Genomic DNA, 23,697 nt, shown 5'->3' with positions numbered 1-23,697 from the left:
AAAAACTTTTTTAGGTGAATTTCTTAAAATTAATTCTTTTTGTAATAATATTTCTAGCATTTTCCTTTCAGAATACAATTTTATCTCTGTTAAAACTAAACTTATCTTGAAATTTAGAATTCCTCAAAACTTATCTTCAAATTTAGAATTCCACAATTACAGTACAAAACACTCATACAGTTGAGACTCAAAATAGAATCTTGATAATTTTTATCAGATTTTATCGTCATAAAAGATGACGTTAAGTCAATGCCTTTAAAAAGTTAAACTTGTCAAAATTAGAGTGTCTTTATTTGAAACAAACCCTCCTTTTTCATCGAGTTTATTCATTAAAAACCTTTTTTTTTACTGTGTTGATACGATTCCTCTACTGTTTTAGTCGTCACTACATATACTGTTTTTTTTGCTAGATTGATGAGTCGATATTTTACGTGGATTTTCCAGTAATCTAGGACTTTTGGTTGGGCGGTCTTTCGATTGTTTTTATGGGGTCTAATGCTAACCGCCTCGGCTATTTAAGAACTGAATGGATATTTTGAAGTAACGGGGGTTGGCACCACAAACCCCTGGTGTTAGGCGTTAATGTCTTGACTAATCGGCCATCGCTGCTGCTGGTGTTAATGTAGTTCGCCTCAGTGGTTCGCCTCTTACCTAAGAGTAAGAGCTTAAGAGGGCAGTTGTCCCCAAATGTTGGTTTTTAGTTGCATAAAAAGGAAAGGGGTCAAGAGGTGCCACAGTGTTTAAAAATTTTCCCTTTCTCCTTTTATTCAACAAACAGCAGATTTTTGCTAAGTTGTCCAACATTTTCACATTCGCTTTGTTTGCTACGTGTTATATATGCTAAACAATTCTCCTGTCATCCTTTATACAGCGCATTAAAAGTGGGCCCTCATCTCATGATTAGCATCAAGAAGCAATTTATATTACGGATTTGATGATGTGACTGTATTAGCCCTTTGTTTCGTCAGTGCTTCGGTACTTGAAGGAAATAGTGATTATGGTATCAAACAGACCATACGGGGATGAAATTTGAATTTTAGCAATTTTTTCTGCAAGTGCTGACGATGACCCAAGAAAAATGCATCTGTATTTCGGTGTTAGTGACCCCCGTACTCTCGGGTACCTAATAGCCGTCCCCCCCCCGCTAATTAATTTTTCGAAAATTTTCCACCCAGGGCATTCTTATTCCAACCCCCCCGCTTATTAATTTTTGGGAAAATGTTTTTGAAAGTTCCCTTTTTTGTCTTAATTCTGCTGTATTAGCCTCCTTTTCAAACATTTTCCACCCAGGACATTTTTATTCCAACCCCCCCCCCCGCTTATTAAAATTTTGAGATTTTTCCAACCCCCCTGCTTATTCCAACCCCCCCGGCTATTAGGTACCCGAGAGTAAACGTACACCCGCTCCAAATACGTTAGAAAATCTTAACCGTTTCAGCATTCCCTTTTTTCTCCTCCCTTTGTTTTGACTGGATTACTGTTTGTCATTGAACCTAACCACAAAAAAATTCTGATCAAACATATCTTATTTTAATTCAGTCATCTTCGAAATTGAATAAACTCTACATCTTTTCCAATGTCTTAGGCATTCTGGTAGCACTCTTCTTTTCTCTACCCCATAGCAGATTTAGTGCTGCTCGTTTTGATGTATACTTTTTCATCACAGGAAATTTTCACCATTGTGGTCAAACAAACCTTATTCTAATTCAGTCATTTACGAAATAGGAAAAACTCTTTCTACCTTTTTCTCTGAGATTTTTACAGTTGGAGATGTCTTTGTGCGGTTTTTTATCTGGACCCTGCATTCTGTCTTTTCGTTTTTCTTTTTGTAGTGTTACACTTATATGATTTTGATTTTTCTTTATACTTTCATCGATACAAATTAAGGATTAGAGTTAATACGCGAGCCAGTTAAATTTACATAGTGATTGAGATATTATGACCAAGAGAATATAGGAAAATTAATTTCTTCATAATTTCTGCACTTACTCTATCATTATTCAGATTTTCCCGAATCTTGGCATTTAGAGACTAATTTGATCGTTATGGAAAACGTTTAAAAATTAGAAGCGATTAATTAAGAGGACAATGCACTTAAAAGTCTTAATGAGTCTATGCTAATCACTTCTGTAAATTAATTGGTGATAAGGCTGTTAGCGTAAACATGGCGAAACATTTTTTTCTCTTATTTAGAGGAAAAGTGGATTTGAATAGCTTTAGTTGTTTTAATTTCTCGACTCTGCACAGCTGGATGATGGTATTTGCATGGGTAACTTTATACCTGGTCTTGTAGAAATAAGTTAATTTTTAAGAAAATTTGATCATAAGATAATTATATAAAGAATTAATAAGGAATCTGGAATCTCTTCGGCAAGGATTTTCTGAGAACAATGTCTCTAACAACAATTGAACCATTCTTTTTGTTCTGTGTGTCACTTTCACTCACATTTGGCGTTGGATTGTGTTCGCAAATTACAACTGGTGATATAAATGGCTTAATACCGTGTCAACATTCGAATGAGACTCGATTGACAAGTACAAATAGTGATGGGCTGTCTTACTTTTGTCAATATTTTAGTATGAACATGAAAGTAAGTAGGAACATTTTTCTTTATTTATTCTATGTGTGCTTTTCAAATCTTTTTGAGATCAGAATTGGCAGTTTTGTAGTCCCTGCCACCATTAGCCTGCGTTTTAGGCGTTTTTCAGGTGTATAGGACAACTTTGGTTTGAGATTCTTTAGTTTTCCAAATAGTTAGATCAGCTGATTCAGTCCTTCAGGCTATGGCTGAATTCTTTCCTACCCGACCACCCTTTTGACAAATTTTCAAATTCCAAATTCACTCTCGAATTAGCCTAAATGTATGCATGTGTGTAGATCCTCACCCCTAAAATTTCTGGACACACTAACCATATAATTTTTGTTTTTCTAGGTTGACCACGGTAACAAGCAACTCCTGGTCGATTTTTCATGGAAATATAAAAGATTTTCGAGCAAGATCAAATTCAGTTCTTACCGTCTACCCCAAGTAACCGATATCCATTTATCATGTCAAGGGTGTTCCGTAAAAAAATGGATCATTTATGATGCGGTGCTAGTTGATAAAACCGGACATCGCCGGAAAATGGTTTTCAATATTAGTTTAAGTTCAAAGACGAGGCATATAGATTGCAAGTTTCGGATGGGAAGTCATTTTTCGGACAACCTTTGTATCGGACAAGTGAAGGGCGTGGCCACAGTACCTGTTCACAAAAATGAACTCAATTTAATAGGTAATGATAACACTTTTTTTTTATAAAAACAAACTATATAAGAACATAAGGCTTCGATGGCCAAAATGTGAAGAAGAATAAGTTAAGCACATTATAAGGCTTTGTGGACTTTAGAACACCGAATTTCTTAGGAAAATGGACAAAGATACTCAAAGAATGACAAAAATAAGAACATTTTTAGGCTTAAAACTCAAAAAGTCAAGATCATCCCAAGGCTTCAAAAATTTTGGATGTTCTTATAAAAAAAGGTGTATTTTTTGCTATTTTGCTCCGAATAGTAAAGGTACTTTTGAATGTACTTTTTGAACCGCAGATCCTTTTTTTAAAACATGAACTCTTTTTTATAAGAACAGTTTTATAAAAACGACGAGGCTCAAAATCGTCAAAAAATAAGAACTATTTAAGAGCTTTGGATAGGTTTGGAAAGCACCCAGAGCCTCTTGGGAACTTGTTTTTGATCGATATTGAAGTATTTTGCAAATATTGCAGAAGTCTACAAACCTTTTGTCCAGCATTGTCTGAGAATTCTGAGACTCAGTGTATTTTCCAGCTCAAATTTTTGGGAATATCAATGGCAGTTTCAGATTGAAATTGTCTCTATTGTAGTTGAGGATCATTCCTGAGTCTCAAAATTTATTTTTGCTGATTCAGCATTTTCTATTGCTCCACATTTGAGTCTATTTGAGGGGGGGGGGTGTCAATACTTCTGAAAATGGCTGATTTTTTGATTTTTTTGGTATAATTCCTGCTGTGATGGTCGAAATAATTAGAAATTTCTTCTGGTTGTTCGATTTGAGATACTTTGATGGAAAATTGCCACTTCAGAGAAGACCCCTGTTCAATTTTTTCTTAAAAATTCAGACAATGCCGGACAAAAGGTTGTAGACAAATGGAATTTCAGTAAAAAATGATGAGAAATAGAGCAAAATGACTCTTCAATGTGTCTGAAAGGGGATGGAAGTTAAGAAAAACACTTTTGAAGTCGTTGCATTGCTTTTGAATTGCTTTTGAGGGAACCACAAGCAAAAAATCAGCGTTTTGATACTGGTGTAAGCCAGTTAATCAAGCCCTTGTGGTTTGCCCTTGCGGTTAGACTGCATTGGATAGGTTTGGAAAGCACCCAGAGCCTCTTGGGAACTTGTTTTTGATCGAAAACTGCAAATATTGCAGAAGTCTACAAACCTTTTGTCCAACATTGTAACCTTTAAAGGTAGCCTAGAAAACTAAGCTAGTTTGATTCAGTCACCAGGATATATCTGATGGTAAGTTGGGACTGAAAAACAGTATTCCAAGACAAACTTAAAACCCGTAAATATAAAAAAAATCTTTAAAGCGCCGAAAACGCTGTGTTGCCTTATGCCTTAGCCTTGTGAATACGGGCTTAGTTAACTAGGCTACCTTAAAGGTTTTATTTTTACATAAGTGTTCCCGTTTCATATCAGACACATGTTTCATATCAAGACAGTGTCTGCCTATTGTTATTGTGCTGTGAAATAATACTGTTTTTCTTTTCCTTATTCTGACAAATCTTGCTCCACATTTATGTCAATTAAAGCTTGTAAATTAAAATTGATGAGTAAGCAAACGATATCACTTCAAAAAATAAGAACAATTTGAACCTCAACAATGCTGGACAAAAGGTTGGTAGACTTCTGCAATATTTGCAAAATACTTCAATATCGATCAAAAACAAGTTCCCAAGAGGCTCTGGGTGCTTTCCAAACCCATTCAAAGCTGTTCAAAGTCTTTGAAAGTCACCCACTGCAGTCTAACCGCAAGGGTAAACCACAAGGGCTTGATTAACTGCCTTACACCAGTATCAAAACGCTGATTTTTTGCTTGTGGTTCCCTCAAAAGCAATTCAAAAGCAATGCAACGACTTCAAAAGTGTTTTTCTTAACTTCCATTCCCTTTCAGACACATAGAAGAGTCATTTTGCTCTATTTCTCATCATTTTTCACTGAAATTTCATTTGTCTACAACCTTTTGTCCGGCATTGAAAGTGCCAAAAAAATTAGCTTTCCTAAAACTCTGATAAACCATCTGATTTCACATTTACAAAGATTCACCAAAGTTAGAATTCAGACGAGGCTGGCAAAACCTTTCTTTGAAATTAAAACCGACATGTGCCTCAAAGTGGTAGATATAATTCTTTAAGAAATAACTTATTGTCTCAAAACGGTAGCAGGAGCTACAGGAATTGTTGCTGATTGCCCACGCCAGGCACGACACAACAAACGGGTACGGCAGGTACGGCGGCCGCCGTACCAGATTTCACAAAAATCCCCAAAATTTTCCTCTTCCTCAGTAAGATCGCTATAAAATCGCTTAAATTTTCTCATTCGCCGTACCAGATCTAAAAAGCTTCCGTCGTGCCTGCATGCCCAGCATCCCTCTATTTTTTTATAGATCTGTAAAGAAAACGCATCTGCACTATCATGTTAAGCCTTTTAGCAAATACTAAAAGTTAGTTTTTGAGATTTTAATTCAAGGTCAAATCAAATTTTATGGTTGATGTATGTAGTCTTTGGATTTAGAAAATGGATGTCTCGAAGGATAGGTTGTATATAGTTCATTTACTGCAGATGCATCTTGATCATACTGAATTGTAAGAGCAGCCAACGGCTAGAAATTACAAATTATCTGTTCTGAATGGCAAATTTCCCTGGAAAAATATATCTCAGTGTTCTTTTCTTGCCAGACAGAAGTCTAAACTTGTCTTTTCTTGAAAAAAAAAAGGTTTCCTGGAAATTTACGTCTGTTCTGAGTTTCGATCATGACTACTGGAAAATTCAACTGTTCTTATGTTCTTTAATTGAGCGTCCGAGATGGTTCTGGAAAAACAGCATCTGTTCTTGGTTTAAACTTGGCCATGGATTCTTTAGACAGGGGACATCTGAGATTTGCTGGAGAAGTAACCGCATTTCTTATTTACTGCTCCTGAACTTTTGGAAGAGATACTTCACACTTCTTCCTAGATTTTTTGATGTGCTTGAAAAATAGCTGGCTCTTAGATTTTACTCCAAAATACCTTCTCCTGGAAAAAGGAACAGATATTTTGAAAATACTAGCTGTTCCTGGAATTGGCACGTCTGTTGAAAGAGTGACAAACGTTTTTAATAAGAACGTCCGAAAATTTTCTAAGCCCTTTGATATTCAAACTTTTTGCTTACCCAAAAAGTTTGAATACTTAAAGTGTTCTTATGTTTTATATTTTAAGAGTACTTTAGTATGATTTCCTAAGAAGTCTGCACTGCATAACCTTAAAATGTTCCTAATCTTCTCATGTTCTTATATACTTTTATCTTATTAAAACATGTCAAACCTCCCAATGGGCTTTTCCAGAAAAAATTTGAATATGGAGGATGGAGGATATAACATTTCTTGCAAATTTACCCCCGGACATTGTGACTTTTGACCCCCGGACAGCAGGTCTAACCCGCCCTCGACAATCAGCTGTTGGGTCCGGTGGGGACATTGCAACGGTGCATATCATGAATACCTTTAAATTTTAATTTGTGGGTCGGTCTCTTTTAAGAGGAGGGGATCAACAATTTTTATACATTAATAGAATTTGATTATCCTACAGTATTAAAACGCATTAAGTCGAAACAAAAAATCTAGAGTATGAGAAAGTAAGAAAGCTTAAGATAAGGGAGGCATCGTGCACGAGTTATTATTTTATAAGATTTGACCAAAGTATGCGTTTTTTTATAAGAACATCCAAAATATTTGAAGCCTTCCACTGTTCTTAACTTTTTGAGTTTTAAGCCTAAAAATGTTCTTAACATGTTCTTATTTTCACCATTTTGTGAGTATTTTTGTCCATTTTTCTAAGAAATCAAGTGTTTTAGAGTCGCCAAAGCCTTAAAATGTTCTTAACTTGTTCTTAACGTTTTGGCCATGTTCTTATATAGTTTGTTCTTATAAAAAAACGTATATGACAGCTCCCCAGGGGCGGGGATGGGTAACAGGGTTGCAAGCGGACGGGTATATGTCTTTTAAGAGACAAAAATAGGAAATCTTTGTGAATTTTAAAAGCCTTGTCGGGACTAATTTGGCCACATTTCAATCTTTCTGAGAGTAAAAATTTTTCTTTTAGTAGACGATATCGGCTTTACATGAAAACACAGATTTGACCCCCGAGAATTCCCCACAATGCTTTGCGCGGAAAAAAGTTCATGGTAAAAATTTTTCCGCACAAAGCATTGTGGGGAATTCTCGGGTGTCAAATCTGTGTTTTCATGTAAAGCCGATATCGTCTATTCCGACCAGTATTATTAAGGCTGAGATTTAATTTTCTGCTGATTTGTCAAACTGGGACTATCAGGTTCCAAGTTACCCCCTCCTGGAGGACTGTCATATCTATATAATTTGCTTTGAGGCAACTTTAGAAGTGCTAATTTGACAATGCTATAAGAAGCTCGAACGGTCCAGCATTGGTATAAACCGCGCGGACCGCGCGGACCGTAAGTCATGTAGGACATAACTGTTTTCAAATCTTATGTAGAAGATTATATCCTAGGCCTTAGGGCTTTGAGTACATCATTTCGACCGTAGCTGCCAATTGCCGCGCGGGCATTATTTTATCCGTTTTTACTATCCTAAAACGGTCCCAGTCTTGTCTTTGCACCTAAAGACAATAGAAAAAAGTGTAAAAAAAAGGTTGGATCGAGTTTAGGGTGGTTAAATAAATAATAAAGTGGCACGCGCCTGACTGCGCGACTACGGTCGAAAAGGTATATTCATTTTGTTTAACCTAACTACCAGTCACTTGCAGGACAGTGAAAGTTTTATTATAAGCATACTCTATTCTTGGTTTTGCACTTGTTCTTTTCTTATAGAACAATATGAATATGCTGAACTACTAAAAGCTTTTAATACCTAGATAAATAAAGTTATGTCTACTAAATAAGAGCTCCATAAATTTACAAAAGCGATACAGATTTACAATGATATATTTTGACAATGTGATACAGACTTACAGTGACATATTTTGATATTGTGGTAATTGAATTTAAATAACATTCAATGATAATCCAGCTGGCACACAACGTTGTTTTAACGTTCATGTATGTTATATGGACGTTGTGAACGTTAGATAAACGTTGAAACAACGCTGTGTACCAGCTGGGAAGGAGCATTTTTTGATGTCTGAAAATTTATTTTACAAATGCCTTGAAAAAAAATCTTGAACGTTTTAAAAGAAATTGGTACTAAAATTGGATGATAATTTTAACGACTCTTAAAGGAATTGGTACTAGGATTTGTTCAGATAAACAGGGAAGAATATTTTGATTGATTTTAATTGGTTACGAAGAAGATAGGAAGCATGGACCCCAGTACTCGTTCTGATGGTAATTTGACCAACACTTTTAAGTCATCTTAATTCGAATTCTAACGGGTGGGGCGTTGGTTATTAATTGAGCTACAGAGAGTTTGAGTTCTAAAGGGACCAGAAAAATCGATCGCTGGTGTTGCGGCTGCTCGAGTGATGGAGAGATGCGTTCATTAGAGACTCTAAAAGGAGTTTGAGTTACTGCAACTCCGGGGGGTGTGAGCCATAAAGGGTCCCTTTTTCACAACCTCGAAAGTCTCTCAAAAACCATTAAAAAGCAAATTGAGTCGCAAAATTCACGAAAATAGAAATTTCCTCTCTTAAAGGTTCGTGTTTTTCCGATTAAAAAAATCTAAAATTTAATTTCGATTTAAAAAATTTAAAAATCGAGTGAATATCGATAAAATTTTTGAAAAAAGTCTCTCTAAGGGTCCCAAAAACGCAAATCTTTGCTCTCTCTAAGGGTCAATTTTCGATGTTTGCCTCGCAAACATAGTTTCTTCCCAAATACCACGTCACATGATAGCATTTTTAAAATCCCTAAAAATTTTATCGTTCAGAAGGTAAAGTTTTCTTTTAAAAGTCAACTGTACTGTTGACTTTCTCTTAATCGATCGCCAATTGAATATCATGGGATAAACTTTCGCGGTTAGGCCTATATCCGCGAAATTCAAAAATTTCGCGGGGACTTAATTTCGCGGGTGGCACTATTGGGTGGCAATATTTTCACGATGTTGTGGCTTTTACTGTCAAATCATGCATGTTGGTTGTTGAATTACACATTATGTGCGCTTCTTTGATGCAAATAAACATTGGTATATTTATTTGACATTTTTTGTTTGAGTTTTGTTTAGAAATATTTCGCGGATGAGGCCCTTCCAAATTTCCACTGGGACTTAACTTCGCGGGTTTTCGCGGATGACAGCCAATCCGCGAAATCCGCGAAATTTAATCCCCGCGAAAGTTTATCCCATTAAAGTAAGATTCTAATTACATAGACTATTTTATACTATACTTTTCAGCCGAGGGACCCATATTCCAGTTCGAATTATAGAGAGATTGGAATAGTAGAAGCTCGAATTAGAGAGAGCTGACAGTATTTTCATCATCTTTATAATTGGGCATCAACAGACTTATTGCCTTATTTACTGTTTTTTATTTAAAAGTAAATTTTTCTAAGATTTCTTCTCGACTTATTTTAGTTTTTCTTATATTTTGATGAATTAGAAAGATATCCTTATCTAAACGATAAAATAATTCGCTACAATTTGGAGTGAGATAGACATGAATATTAGGAAAGGATCTATAGGGAAAATCTCGAAAAGACTGTATGTAACAGTTTTTGAACAAGATAATTTTTCACTTTCTTTTTCAATATCTTGAGTTCTGGCAGGTGATTTTTTTCTATTTTTTGTCTAAAAACTGTAATCTACTTTTTCACTTTTTCAGCCTATACATTATTTCTATTTTCTCCTTTCCTTGTTTTATCTACCTCATTTTCTTGCTAATGTCAAACCTTTTGACTTTTTAAGCCTATTTAAGTTTTTATCATATTTTACTAGTCTTTCTTCCTCGATAGTTCGTGATAGATTTTGCTGTGTTTCACTCATTTCATTCACACTAATGAAGTTTTCAATAACACAAATCATTGAAACAGCCCAGCCTGCACGTAACGTTGTTTCAACGTCCATTTAATGTTCACAACGTCTATATAGCGTTAGATAAACGTTGAAACAACGTTGTGTGTCAGCTGGGAACGTATTTCTAACTTCTGATGTACATTATTACAACGTGTTTCCGACATTACATCATGGACCCAACAACTTGATTGGTTGCAAGTGACGTATTCATGATATGCACCATTGCAATGTCTTCCATGGACCGAACAGCTGATTGGTTGAAAGTGACGTTGATTTTACCCAAACAGCTGTTGGGTCTGTGATGTAATATCAGAAGACATTGCAATGGTGCATATCATGAATTGCCTGATTCTACGTCACTTACAACCAATCAGCTGATGGTTCTATGGATGTAATGTAGCAAGACGCAACAAATCTAGGAGAATCTGAAGTTTTAGACCAAAAGAATACGGCTTGATTTTATGCTTTATGATTGAGATATTCTAAGTATTAGCCGTCAAGTAATAATTTCTAATTTATTATTTTTCTCAGAGAGAATGGACGATGCGACACGATACAAAATCATTGCAGCCACGGCAGGTAGCGTACTGCTATTAATGTTATTAACGGGCTTGGTTAGTTACATCATCCACCGTATCTTGAACCGGAAACGTAATAAACAACCGAAAGAGGAAGAAGACGACCATCTCGGGTAATGGAATTTATTTCTCAGTCATTTTTCTGATCACTACCATGGGAACAAATTTTTGCGGGAAGCCTAATTGTTGTGGTACGTAGGTATTGAAATCGGTGTTTTCTCAGAACCAATATTCACAGTGGACACTCACTTTTTGCCGAAAGTTTTTCATTTTCCACGGGGTTTTTAACTGACTTTATATTAAAAATTGTATTTCGCAGAACTGATTTTCGCTGTAGATACTCAAAATCGAGTCTGTACACAGACCCGATATCTACGGCTAATTTCAAAATTCATTGCCGTAAAAACGAAACGATAAGCGATAAACGTGAGCAGATACACTCTGGTACAGACCACTCAGAATTACACAAAAAATACTACCGCAAAAGTAACCTATCGCGAAAATTTATCTCCTCAAGTTATTATCTTTTTTTGAATCAAGCGCCACGACTTTGTGTTTTATGACAGGGTTCTATTCTTGACATCTCTCTATTTTGGGAAGCTCTTGATCTTTTGGAGTGAAACATAATTTATGATATTCGTGACGTAATTTTTTCTACGGAAAGACCCCGGTTTTTTGCCAGTAGTGGTAAATTTTATACAACTTTTGTCTACTTTAAATTTGCCACTACTGGCTAAAGCCGGGGTATTTCCGTAGAAAACATTACGTCATGATCATGAATTACAGTCAGCTCTCACTAATTCGAACCAAAATATTGGTCCTTTCAGCTAGAAATTAAATCAAAATGATTTCTGTTATTCAAATCTTTCTCTAATTTAAAGAAAATATTCTTGGTCCCTTGAAGATCGAATTAGAGAGAGTCAACTGTATTTAAAGATTTAGAGCTCGACAAATGACTTAACAGCTGAAACCTTAGATAGGAGCCCGTTGTAACAAGAGCCTTTAAGGTATGCTTGTCTGATACACGTGTTTTCTTTCGCAATCCATGAAATCTGAGCTTGAGATGGTAACGCATAAAGTTTATTCGTGTCTTGGATTTGTAGTGTCACTCTTTTTCAAACATTTTGAATGGATTCTTTTCATTTCCAAATTTTATGTTTACACGTCATTTTTTTATAAGAACATCCAAATTTTTTGAAGCATTCTGATGTTCTTAACCCTTTGAGTTTTAAGTCTATAATGTTCTTGACATGTTCTTATTTTCACCTTTTTCGAGCATTTTTGACCATTTTCCTTAGAAATCGGGTGTTTTAGATTCTTAACATTTTGGCCATCGAAGCCATATGTTCTTTATATAGTTTTTGCTACAAAAAAAACGTGTACTGCAAGATTTCGCTTGCTTTGACTTCAGTCACATGATCTTAAACATGTTTTATTTGTATGTATTTTACAGTAAAATTTGTCTGCGGTATACACACACAGTTTCCAATTAGCTAACCGCTTCGAAAAAACAAACTCTCCCGGTGGTACCGGGTTGGGGGGTGGCTTGAAGTCCTAAATTCAAGCTTTAGACTAAACCAGGCTTTTTTTGACAGCTCCAAATATTTTCAATAATTAATAAGCGAGGGCCCTAAAGGTCCGGGGGAGGGGGCGTTGGAAAAGAATCGAAACAAACAGGGGAGGTTTAAGGAATCTAAAGGTACACTTGAGATTAACGGACAGCCTTGTGACTCGCCAAAGGTGTTTAGGCTGCTGGCACGATCCAACGAATTCGTGCTTCTAAAACTCCAAACTTGTAGAGCCCTTCGATTCAGACTACCTTTCCCCTTTACTTTTTGTGGTACTTAATTTTCTTTGGTAGACATACGAAGTTAGGGTCTTTGCGGCCTTTTTGGTACTGGCAAATTAACTTTTTGACAACGGTGCTCGATGTGATTTTTCTACCAAGGCTTACGACCCTTGATGTTAGTTTTCAAGCTCCTTAAAGCGCGCCGTAAAGTGAGGAAAAATGAATAGGTGCATTGAGTTAAAAGATTTAAAAAGCGGGTATCATAGACTTTAATTTTTATTTTGATACACGTTTTTTTTATAAGAACAAACAGAATGAGAATATGACCAACAATGACCAAAATATTAAGAACCGTTTAAGAGCTTATTAAGTCTTTGCGGGCTCTAAAACATCCAATTTTCCAAAGAAATTGTTAAAAAATACTGACAAAATGGGAAAATGAGAACATTTTCAGGCTTAAAACTTGAAAAATTAAGGATCCGAAGGCTTCAAAAAAGCTTGGTCGTTATTGTAAAAAGAATGTGTTCTCGATCGTTCTTAACCATATAATAACATTAAAGATTATATTTATGTTTGTAAAATGTATTCTTTTCGGGTAGATTTACAGCAAATTGCGTAATGGACAATAAAATTACGTTCATTAAAAAACGAAAAAAAAAAAACAAACTAAAATTGATAAAAATATTTCAACAAAAGTTGTGAAAGTTCTAAAATTTGTCTGAAAAAAAAAAGTCAAAAATAACCCACATCTTTAACATCTGCACGATTTCTTTAGTTTGTAGCAGAACATTCTTGCGATTCCACTCGATTTAGCGAGGCATGTGTAGTAAGCGGCACAGCGTAATGGACATTTCAATTTATCTACACGAATGCGGATACGGCCGATACGACGGATCATACGGCGGCCACGGAAGCGAACACGGAAAGGTCGTGGATCGTTTAATTCATCTTCCTCGTCATTAAGGCCTGGCAAATCTATCGATAAAGAAATTAGAGAGTATTCAACAATTATTGATACATTTGGATTAAGATCTCGGGCGTTTTTTCTCTTTTGAAAAAGCAGTCTAGAAAGACTGATATGGGTGTTGGGAGCCATAAGGGTCTCTTTTTTACACCCTCGAAACTCATAGGGTTACGTCAAAAAAGAGCTAACTTTTCGAAATTCGGTCGGTATGAGAGAGATTTTTAAACTTTGGCTTAGACATAACCGTCATCTTGCCAACCTAGTGGGCTCTCAAACTCTCAAACTTTTTGCACTTTACCCCCCTGGGGGGGGGGTACTAGGGCAAAATGGGTTACGGGGATGCTCCGCTGGTCAGGGTACCTTTTTTAACCTCCACGAGTCACAGGTAGGGTCGCAAAAACACCAAAATAGAAAAATCAGTCCCTCGTAGGGTGCCTATTTTTGGAAAATTTGGGGAAAAAGTAGAAAATTTGAGTAAATTTTGGAATTTCAGTCCCATTCAGGGTCACTTTTTTCGCAAATTTCGAGTCCCACGTAGGGTCCATTTTTCAAACCTCGGCGGAGCACCCCCGTCGGTTGACAAGGGTAGTACCCCCCCCCCACGGGTTTACCCCATCATTTTCAAGTAGTCTTTCACAGGTTTAAAACCGATTTAATTTCTAATTTTGCCTCGTTCATTCAAACCAAATTGAGAGAGGTTTGTATGAAAACTTTTCTTCTCACCTTCATCATTAATGTCTTCTAACTCATCCAAACTATTAACAAAGTCAACTTCATTGTCGATTTCATCACGGAATTTCTCGGAGTTGCGGTATGCTAAAATACAAAAGAAATTTGAAAAATTCAATGAAATCAAAATTAAACCTACTGTAGGATTCTGAAAAATATTTTAACATTGAATTTTAAATGGGGATGAAAACAAAGTCAATTTCTTTCGGGTCAGAAAATGAAGGGTATTTTCCCACTAGTGGGGACGAAATTTTGGCCAAATTTCCCAGTGGGTCCCACCCACCGCGTCTGTGACACAGGGTTGTTTTTGAACTAGTATAAATAGATACGTACCAAAATCTAAAGAAATCGTATCAGAGATAAAGACAGTAACATAAGCTTACCAGTGGTATAAGATAAAACAGCTCCCAAGAGCAATGCAGCCAATAAAAATCTCATGATGGCTTTTCTTTGATTTCACTTGCTTAACCAACCAAGCTGTGTGTTTGAAGTCAATTCTATGATGGCTTATATAGCACACGGATATTTTTTTATCGTGTATTCTCTACCGCGGAAAGTCATGTGATATGCTTTTCAACCAATAAGATTTAAATATTGCAAGGGGAAAACTAACACTATGGTTTAACTCACTAAAAGATTTTGTTTAATGATTACATATAATTATCTTTAGTAAGTGTTCTGTTTTCCCAATTGTGACATCACGCCGTGGCAAAAATTTCTGTTTCGCAAATACTCATTTCAAACAAGCCTGAAGCATGTTTTTTTTTTTTCGCATCCGTCACAGTGCAAAAAAGGGGATTCACAAAAATTCTCCACACATTGCATATTTCATTGTCTCGTTTTTTTATAGGAATTGCGTTTTTGAAATTAAAGAAAATGTCCTTTTAAGTCTTGACACTGCGTAGGAAAAGGCAAGGCTGGGACGACATACTCCGGTCGTCGACAAATATATTCTCCTGGGAAATTGTCAAACTGTTTTATAGAACAGGGCGGCGCTTAGTTTCCGACTTCTCTTTGACTTTCTGCGCTCAGTTTTTTTGAATTGTCAACCTCTGATTTGGAAATCCACATAAAATTCCGTTGACTTTCATGCTAAGTCTTTAGATATAAATACGGTAGAACTTCTTTTTTTGTATGAACGATGGGTACGATGTTACTTATAACTAAGATTGAAGCGGCTGTTTTCGTAATAGAGTTGATTGATTTCAATTTCAGGCAACATCCGATTGTTATTGGTGAAACATGGTTGTTCTTTTGATAGTTATTGACCGGCTATTAGTCCGGGGGGGGGGGGGTACTACCCTTGTCGACCGACGGGGGTGCTCCGCTGAGGTTCGAAAAATGGACCCTACGTGGGACTCGAAATTTGCGAAAAAAGTGACCCTGAATGGGACTGAAATTCCAAAATTTTCTTAAATTTTCTCCTTTTCCCCAAATTTTCCAAAAATAGGCACCCTACGAGGGACTGATTTTTCTATTTTGGTATTTTTGTGACCCTACCTGGGACTCGTGGATGTTTAAAAAGGTACCCTGACCAGCGGAGCATCCCCGTAACCCATTTTGCCCTAGTACCCCCCCGGGCTATCAGTATTCCTATAAGTAAATTCTAGAAATTCACACGATTTCATCATTGTTGACTAAATATAAGAAACGTTTAGAAAAGATGTTGTATCGAATTTTGTTTTTATTTTCACATTGTCACGGAGGAAAAAAAACAAAAACTTATAATGGAGAGTGTTTCTATTGTCTATGTTTCCACATATGGAAATCAACGTTCTCCATCTCAAGGCTCTAATGTGTCTGATGTATCTGTATTTATCTAAACACAGATTAGCTCATATACTTTAGTAGGAATGTTTTTCTAAATGTAAGCTTTTTTATATATAAGAACATTCAACATTTTTAAAGCCTTTCGGATGATGTTTGTGTTTTCCTAACAATGTTCTTAGCATGTTCTTATTTTCACAATTAATTGTGTGAGTAATTTTCCTTAAAAATCGGGTGTTTTAGAGTCTGAAAAGCCACAAAATGTTTTTAATTTGTTCTTAATATTTCGCCAATCGAACCCTTATGTTCTTGCTTATTTGTTCTTATAAGAAATACGTGTTTCAGTTTTCCAACGTGTTATAGCATAATATCGAAATTGTTTTATTTTGCACTTAGTGTCAGTTCTTAGTGTGTGCTGAAAGAAAAGTGAATTCTTCGAAATACTTGTGAAAGTGTCACGTCACTGCAGAGGACGAGTTGCATATTGTCTTTTTTCGTGCAAGCCTTGCAAAGTAATTTGAAATTATATGCACTCAAAGAGGGCGTTTGGTGTGTTCAAATCGGTTCTCCAAACTCTTGACCCTTGTGTGTGATTTCGACACACAAATTTAAATAAAATTCCTCATACCCCTAGAACGACTACTCTACGGTCCCGAATAACCCCCGGTCTTTTTTATAGGGGGGTCCGAAATTGTACCTAAAAAAAAACCCAAAATAAGGTAATTATAAGCTAAAAACAGGTTATTTGAGGGCAATCGAGCTGGGTTGGTCTAAAAAGCAGGGTAGCCAATGGGGTAGCCAATTGGGCTAGGTTATGGGGTACCTCTTTTTGCCTAAACTTTTGAAATCTGAAACCTGTTTTCATGTGGAAATAACTATACAACATCTTGTTAATGATTCCATGTAATAAAATTTAAGATTCCTTTCGAACTTAAGCCACAATAGCCTTTTTTCCAAAGGTACTGAACTTTGTTACTTCTCAAGAGACCTGGCACCATTTTGTCTTCCTTCTTGGCTTCGTTTGAAAATTTACAGACCCGAATAAAAAATATATACAAAACAGTTTTTAATATTTTAGATTTACATTTTATTTATGTTTTTAATTGTTATTTCCGTGAAGCTGTAATTCGATGATAATAGCTTTGGAATCGCCTTTGGGCCATATGATCTCTAATCTTGTCATATCTTAACAATCCTTTGTTATTGAATCTATTGTTTAATTTATATCATGTTTAGATGTTTCAAACAATTAATTCCTTTCAAAATTTTTTAATATGGCAGCTTATAATAGGTACAAAAAGTCTTTTGAAATAGCTCTATTATAATGAAGCTCTATTTCTTACTCCACGTGCATTAACACGTGGTAATTTATATCTTTGTTTATCTTTGTAATCATACATGATCAATCTAAGTATCAATCAGATTCGTGCTCCCTGGTCAGTAAAATGTGGTTCTATGCATTTTCGGTATTTCTATTCTGGTCTGTAAAATATTTAGGTACCCCACAACCTAGCCCAATTGGCTACCCCAATTGGCTACCCTGCTTTTTAGACCAACCCCAATCGAGCTTGTGATAGCTGAAAATATTTTCAAAAATAAATAAATGGGGTGTCTTAAAAAGAACGAGGGAGGGGGGTTCGAAAACTTTTCCGAAAATTAATAACTGGGTGGGGACGTTTATTAGGCAGTAGGCTGGAGGCTGGATATTTGTGAACGCTACTTCTTTCGCCAATTTTGGCTCACAAAGGGTAATATTTAGTCTGTCAAAGGATCGGTTTTCGGTGGTCCACATAACCAAAAATCTTAAATTCTAGTACCCCCTTAGCTTTTAAGTCTAATTTCAAACAGTATCAATTTCAAACAGCCAAATTCTGGGCCTCCTCAACTCTGAGTATACCGTCCGTTTGGAAGGATTTTGTTGCTCATTTTGTTCCTAAATAGTTCATAGACTTGGCTAGAAGAGGCCCCCAAGAAGTTTTCGTGATGACATGATAGGGACTTTTTTGCAGCATGATTACGTGATTTGGAAATTCAAATTCATTTGGAAAGGTCAAGACGTGATCGTGATTTGAAAGATTTTTGAGCCGTGATACGTGATAATAGTTTATTTTAAAGGGATGCGTGATTGTCCATTTTTTGCTGATTTGCTTGATCGTGATTGAAGACAAAAAATCGCGTGATATCGTGATCATAGTTACCGATGGGGGCTGAATATTTTAGTCAATATAAGAAGACCAGGGGAATAAGACCAAAATATCGATTTGAATGGAAAATCACTTGTAGTGTTTTTATTGGTTGAAGTTTACAGCTCAGAAATCTAGTGAAGATTCTAAAAGGTTTATTGTCATTTCCTTACGGTTTATAGTTCAGTGTAGTTTTCCGACGGAAATGAAATTCAAGGTAGGGTTCTCTTTTGACCGCCATCAAAGCCTTATGTTTTTATATAGTTTGTCCTTATAAAAAACGTTTATTTTGTATTTCGACTTCAAGGTAAGAAAACACAATTCTTAGGATTCTTGACAATTCTTGATATTTGAAGCCTTCTAAGGCCCTCCACCACCGGTTTGCGTGAATACGTGAATGGGCTTTTTTGGTTACTTGAATCCGTGAACTTGTGAATTAAACAAAACTTGCGTGAAAGTAAAAGTCCACTTTTTGATTACTTAGAAGACTTGGAAGATTCAGAAAACTTTGTACCGTGAGATTACTGCCGTTGGGCACCACTTTTCTAAATCAATATCATATTTTTTATAAGAGCCAAGTTATACTTTACACTAAAGTCTATTCGCTGTAAGTGGGTATTATTTGTTTCTACTAATTGTCTATTATTGTAAAACCATCATGTTCTTATTACGTAAGTTGTAATGAGTTTAAATTACTTGCTTTCCAAAAGCTAAGGGCCTAGAGGAGGCTTAGATAAAAGATAAAAACGTATTTCTAAACATGTTTTGACATGTTTGTTAGTGATTGTCTACTAAATATGGAAACGATACATTTCGAGTAAAGATCACGAAACGGTAACCTGATAACAGCTGTTCATAATTTTCTTACGCGCACGGTAAACCTGAATGTGCTTGAAAATTAAACATCTGAGTAAAATAGTCCTCCCGCGAAAAATTCTACAACAAGAATCTTTTTGTGCGCTGGAAAGTTAAAAACTGATACGGCGCCCTATTCATAAACACGATCACGCAACTTTGTTATCAATACGATTTCGAGATTGCATATTCGTCAGATTGTTTGTTTTCACACATCTCTTTAGAACTTCACAATCTAATCTCAGGCTACGAAACGGTGGATCGTTGGGTTTCAAGCTGAAGGCTACTATAGAGTTTAATCTTCAACCTCCCTCCCGAGCGATAATAAGTAGAGCCTTAGAATTTGCACTCGCGTTTTAAGTTCTGGTGGTAAAATGTTACTTCAAATCAAGCAGTTGTATAAAAATCAGGCGGGTGGTGTATATTATGTAGATAATATCAGTCAAGGATAGAGATCAATTTACTTATCCGATAGCGATACTTGGAGTCAGTCAGATTATGTAGGAAATAATTGGCTTCAAATCTTACCTAAGAGATTTTAGTCTAGCCTTTGGTTACTTTGCGGTCGATTTCCCTTTGAAGAACTTTTTCCCTCTCGTCTATATACACGTGGAGTTAACGGTCTCAGTAATCTGTAAGTAGATCATGATTGCGTTGTAAGCTTTTCTCAACTTCAGTTGAATTAGAATCTGAGAGTGTGTGTATGTCCCAAAACTTTGGGGCAGCCTGGAGACTTCAAAAATTGTTCGATTTGGCTGAAATTTGGCACACTTGTTCCTTGGGTGAATATCTGGGGGTGTTTTTTTCATTTTTCAAAAATTCTGATTTTTGGGGCCTGGGGACGAGTTTTTCGCCAAAACGAGGCTAAAACTTTGGGGCAGCCTGGAAACTTCAAAAATGGTCGGATTTGGTTGAAATTTTGCACACTCGTTCCTTAGGTGAATATCTGTGGGAGTTTTTTCCATTTTTTGAAAATTTTGATTTTTGGGAACTGGGGACGAGTTTTTCGCCAAAACGAGGCTAAAACTTTGGGGCAGCCTGGAAACTTAAAAAATGGTCGGATTTGGTTGAAATTTTGCACACTCGTTCCTTAGGTGAATATCTGGGGGTGTTTTTTCATTTTTTGAAAATTTTGATTTTTGGGGCCTGGGCACGAGTTTTTCGCCAAAACGAGGCTAAGACTTTGGGGCAGCCTGGAGACTTCAAAAATTGTTCGATTTGGCTGAAATTTTGCACACTTGTTCCTTGTGTGAATATCTGGGGGTGCTTTTTGCATTTTTCAAAAATTTTGATTTTTGGGGCCTGGGAACGAGTTTTTTGCCAAAACGAGGCTAAAGCTTTGGAGCAGTCTACAGGCCTCCAAAATGATCGGATTTGGTTGAAATTTGGCACACTTGTTCATTGGGTGAATATCTGGGGGTCTACAATTGGGCCTATGAATGATTTGAAGCCACTGAAGTTGAGCCCAGTGCGTTGCGCACGTTCGACTATATCGGAAGAATATGCGGAGATTAGCATTGCATCTTCGATGTTTTTCATCCAAATTTGGGATGGATATTATTTCGCGGATTCCGCTTTTTTTAATTTTTGCGGGAACTAATTTTAGCGAAATCTAGCGAAAGATATTATAGTCGAGGGAAAGTGTGCAAAAAAAGGATGCAATTGTGCATTTTTGGCTAGAAAGCATAAAATTAGGTCCAGTTGTACTTTAGGTGGTAAGAAACATTTTAATCCTCTGATTCACTTCCGGAACACCTGTTTGTGTATTTTACAGACCAGAATGCCTCCTAGGCAAGAAACATATATTTGCATCTCTAAAATATGTCTTGTTGAATGATGCACACTTTCCCTGGACTATTATTAGAATGATAATTTCATTTTAAAAGTTTAAGAGGGATTAAATTCAGCATTTTTTAGCCATTCTAGAATGTAAGGCTAACAAAGATCTCTAAATTTTTTCTTTGCCGGGGTCGAAGGGTCGATTGGTCTTGCTGGTCTGTTAACTTGATACACCACACGATAGAGTGTGGTGCCATTTTTTTAATTCAACATTGGAATTTCAAACATTTTATTCCAGGAGGTGTAGAATTTCTTAATTTCTTAACAGCCAAACCGGACCACTTAAAACCCGATGTTACTATCTGAACAAGCATTTATTTCTTGAAAATGTTCCTTTAACAAATTAGAAGTTTTTTATGATGTCGTCTAACCTTTCCAAAAAAAACTGAAACAGCTTCATATATGTCAGGATTAGTTTGAGTAAATCTGATAAGATTTCGTATCAGAATTCGGCTTTTCTTATCCAAGTTAGAGGATGAAATCTGTATTAACCCTTCGTTTAAGGGGGCGTCCACTCTATGTACGAGGAAAAGATATGACAAGATATGACATTTGGTTCAAATTAGTATCCCACTGACTTTTCCCCGAATGAAAAGATTTATAGTAGACCTACCTTTTTCGAACTTCTATTATCCGAATCTCCTTTAATTCGAATTGATTCCCGGTCCCCGTCAAGGAGAAACCCTCTCAAAAATTTTCTATTACCTTATTTACACGACAATATTTTACTAGGCCTTGAAATTCGCACGATCTGAAATTAATACGAATTTTTCTGCTTTTTCAAGGAAACAGCGGCTGGTTTTAATTAAGGGGATTTTTCAATTTTCGTGTTAATATAATGACTAGTAATATTTGTGTAATAAGGTATATTAGAATCTCTCTTTAATTCGAACAAAAAGATTCCTCATTTTTTATTTCATTAAGGATGTTTGCTGGAGTGGCTGACGAAATGTTTAAACAAATTGATTGAGTAAAAATTATCATCTTTATAATTTAAGATTCCCCGTTCAAACTCGAATTGGCGAGCATAAATTGTTTCTTTTTTCGTTGCTAATATTTTTATAATCTTTGTGCAGGTTCTTTTCACCCATTGATGAAAGAATAGACCGCTTATACGAAAGATACATGTAACAAGATCCAACAATCAGACCGCTCCATGTGACAAACCGAATAACACTTATTGTTAGGCTACTGCTTAACTTGAAGACCTATTTGAGCTTTGGAAAGCAATGGAGAGGCATGGGGAGAGTACTCGAATGATTCACATTTGGAAGTTCATTCACGATTTAAAATTCCCTATGAGGATAAGGACAATAAAGGAATTACCTTATAAACTCAAATCAGTTGTGAAATAACACCCTGTGTAACGGAGATTAACCCTTCCGTGATGTGATACAAATCAATTTTTTTAAATCCAATACTTCAAACTGACATAAAAGCTTGTAACCTGAGAACTAGACAATGGTTATGGTACCATTGAAAAGGGGACAAGCTGGAGCTCTTTTGTGATTTGGTTGTTAGTTAAGATGTAACGAAAACAATCTCGTTCTTTTTCTAAAGAATGCGTCATCTCTATCACTTCAAATGACCAATTAGTGAAGTATCTTTATAAAAACTCCATCTCATCCCTTGAAAAGGTATCTTTATACCCTTTCAAAACGATAGATCTTTTTATTTAATAAAGTTGAATCTGATCCTCACTTCTTTCCGGGGGGGGTATGTTCTACCCTTGCCGACCAACGGGCGTGCTCCGCTGAGATTCGAAAAATGGACTCTACGTGGGACTCTTTTTTTCAAAAATTTTGCCGAAATTTGCGAGAAAAATGACTCTAAATAGGACTGAAATTCCAAAATGTTCTCAAATTTTCTACTTTTTCCCCAAGTTTTCCAAAAAAGGCACCCTATGAGGGACTGATTTTTCTATTTTGGTGTTTTTGCGACCCTACCTGGGACTCGTGGAGGCTAGAATAGGTACCCTGACGAGCGGCGCATCCCCGTAACCTATTTTGCCCCAGTAACCCCCCCCCCGGGGACTACTTTACAGTGTGTCCCAAATGTGGTTTTTATATAAAGTAAAATCCTCTAAATTCATCATTTTAACTGAGCTTAGAATTATTGAAATAAGATTGAAATTCTTTATTCAATCAATAGATATTCCATTCCCAAGATTAATATCAAGTATACAAGTCATAAAATTTCGCATAGATTATGATTAGATTTTAGTTTTACTATATGGATCTTTGTACGCTTTTTTCGGGACACGCTGTATTTCGACACACTGGCTTCTTTGAGCTCAGCTGATGTCCCTGTTCAAATTTTGATGTGCATAATTTATTAAAAATGTCCCGTAAGGCAAAGATATTGATAGCCCTGGAAAATATCCATAGTTAAAAATGAGGTTATGATTAGAACAATTTTACTTATTTTAACACTACATAGACCTACATAGACCCATAGTATATATGCTGATCGCGTTTATAAAAATAATGTTGTTAATAATTTTATTTATTGTTAGAAGATGTTTGTATGAATTTATCTTTTATAAATGCTTTTTTTAATAAGAATACGCTTTATAAGAATGCCCATGATGAAAATGGCCAAAAAAGTAAGAATAATGCTAAGAATATCACCATCATGGAATTTTGCTACTGAAGCTAAGAATGCCATTTTAAGAGCATTTTCAATTATAAATGAACAATTATCCCCAAGTTAAGCTCATTCCTTTTACAAAAGTGCCATTTT

At 36.0% G+C, this 23,697-nt stretch overlaps 2 protein-coding genes across 2 annotated transcripts; one reads left to right on the top strand and one right to left on the bottom strand.

The window, feature by feature from the left end:
• Positions 1 to 2,146: 2,146 nt before the first annotated feature.
• LOC136798887 (uncharacterized) lies at positions 2,147 to 22,787 on the top strand. Its single transcript, XM_067055548.1, has 4 exons — positions 2,147 to 2,591; positions 2,934 to 3,273; positions 10,783 to 10,942; positions 22,032 to 22,787. Exons 1-4 carry the CDS (start codon positions 2,391 to 2,393, stop codon positions 22,084 to 22,086), a joined length of 756 nt encoding a protein of 251 aa, XP_066911649.1. The 5' UTR covers positions 2,147 to 2,390; the 3' UTR covers positions 22,087 to 22,787.
• Positions 13,180 to 14,811, bottom strand: LOC136798886 (uncharacterized). The gene is made up of 3 exons (XM_067055547.1): positions 14,695 to 14,811; positions 14,306 to 14,398; positions 13,180 to 13,593 (listed from the first exon to the last, which is right to left on the bottom strand). Exons 1-3 carry the CDS (start codon positions 14,747 to 14,749, stop codon positions 13,370 to 13,372), a joined length of 372 nt encoding a protein of 123 aa, XP_066911648.1. The 5' UTR covers positions 14,750 to 14,811; the 3' UTR covers positions 13,180 to 13,369.
• Positions 22,788 to 23,697: the final 910 nt, after the last annotated feature.

This window comes from Clytia hemisphaerica, unplaced genomic scaffold, assembly GCF_902728285.1.
Source record: "Clytia hemisphaerica strain Z4C2 unplaced genomic scaffold, Clytia hemisphaerica genome assembly, whole genome shotgun sequence".
In the NCBI taxonomy this organism is placed as follows: domain Eukaryota; kingdom Metazoa; phylum Cnidaria; class Hydrozoa; order Leptothecata; family Clytiidae; genus Clytia; species Clytia hemisphaerica.
Note: the sequence above shows the minus strand (reverse complement) of the source record. Positions and strands in the feature narration are given on the sequence as shown.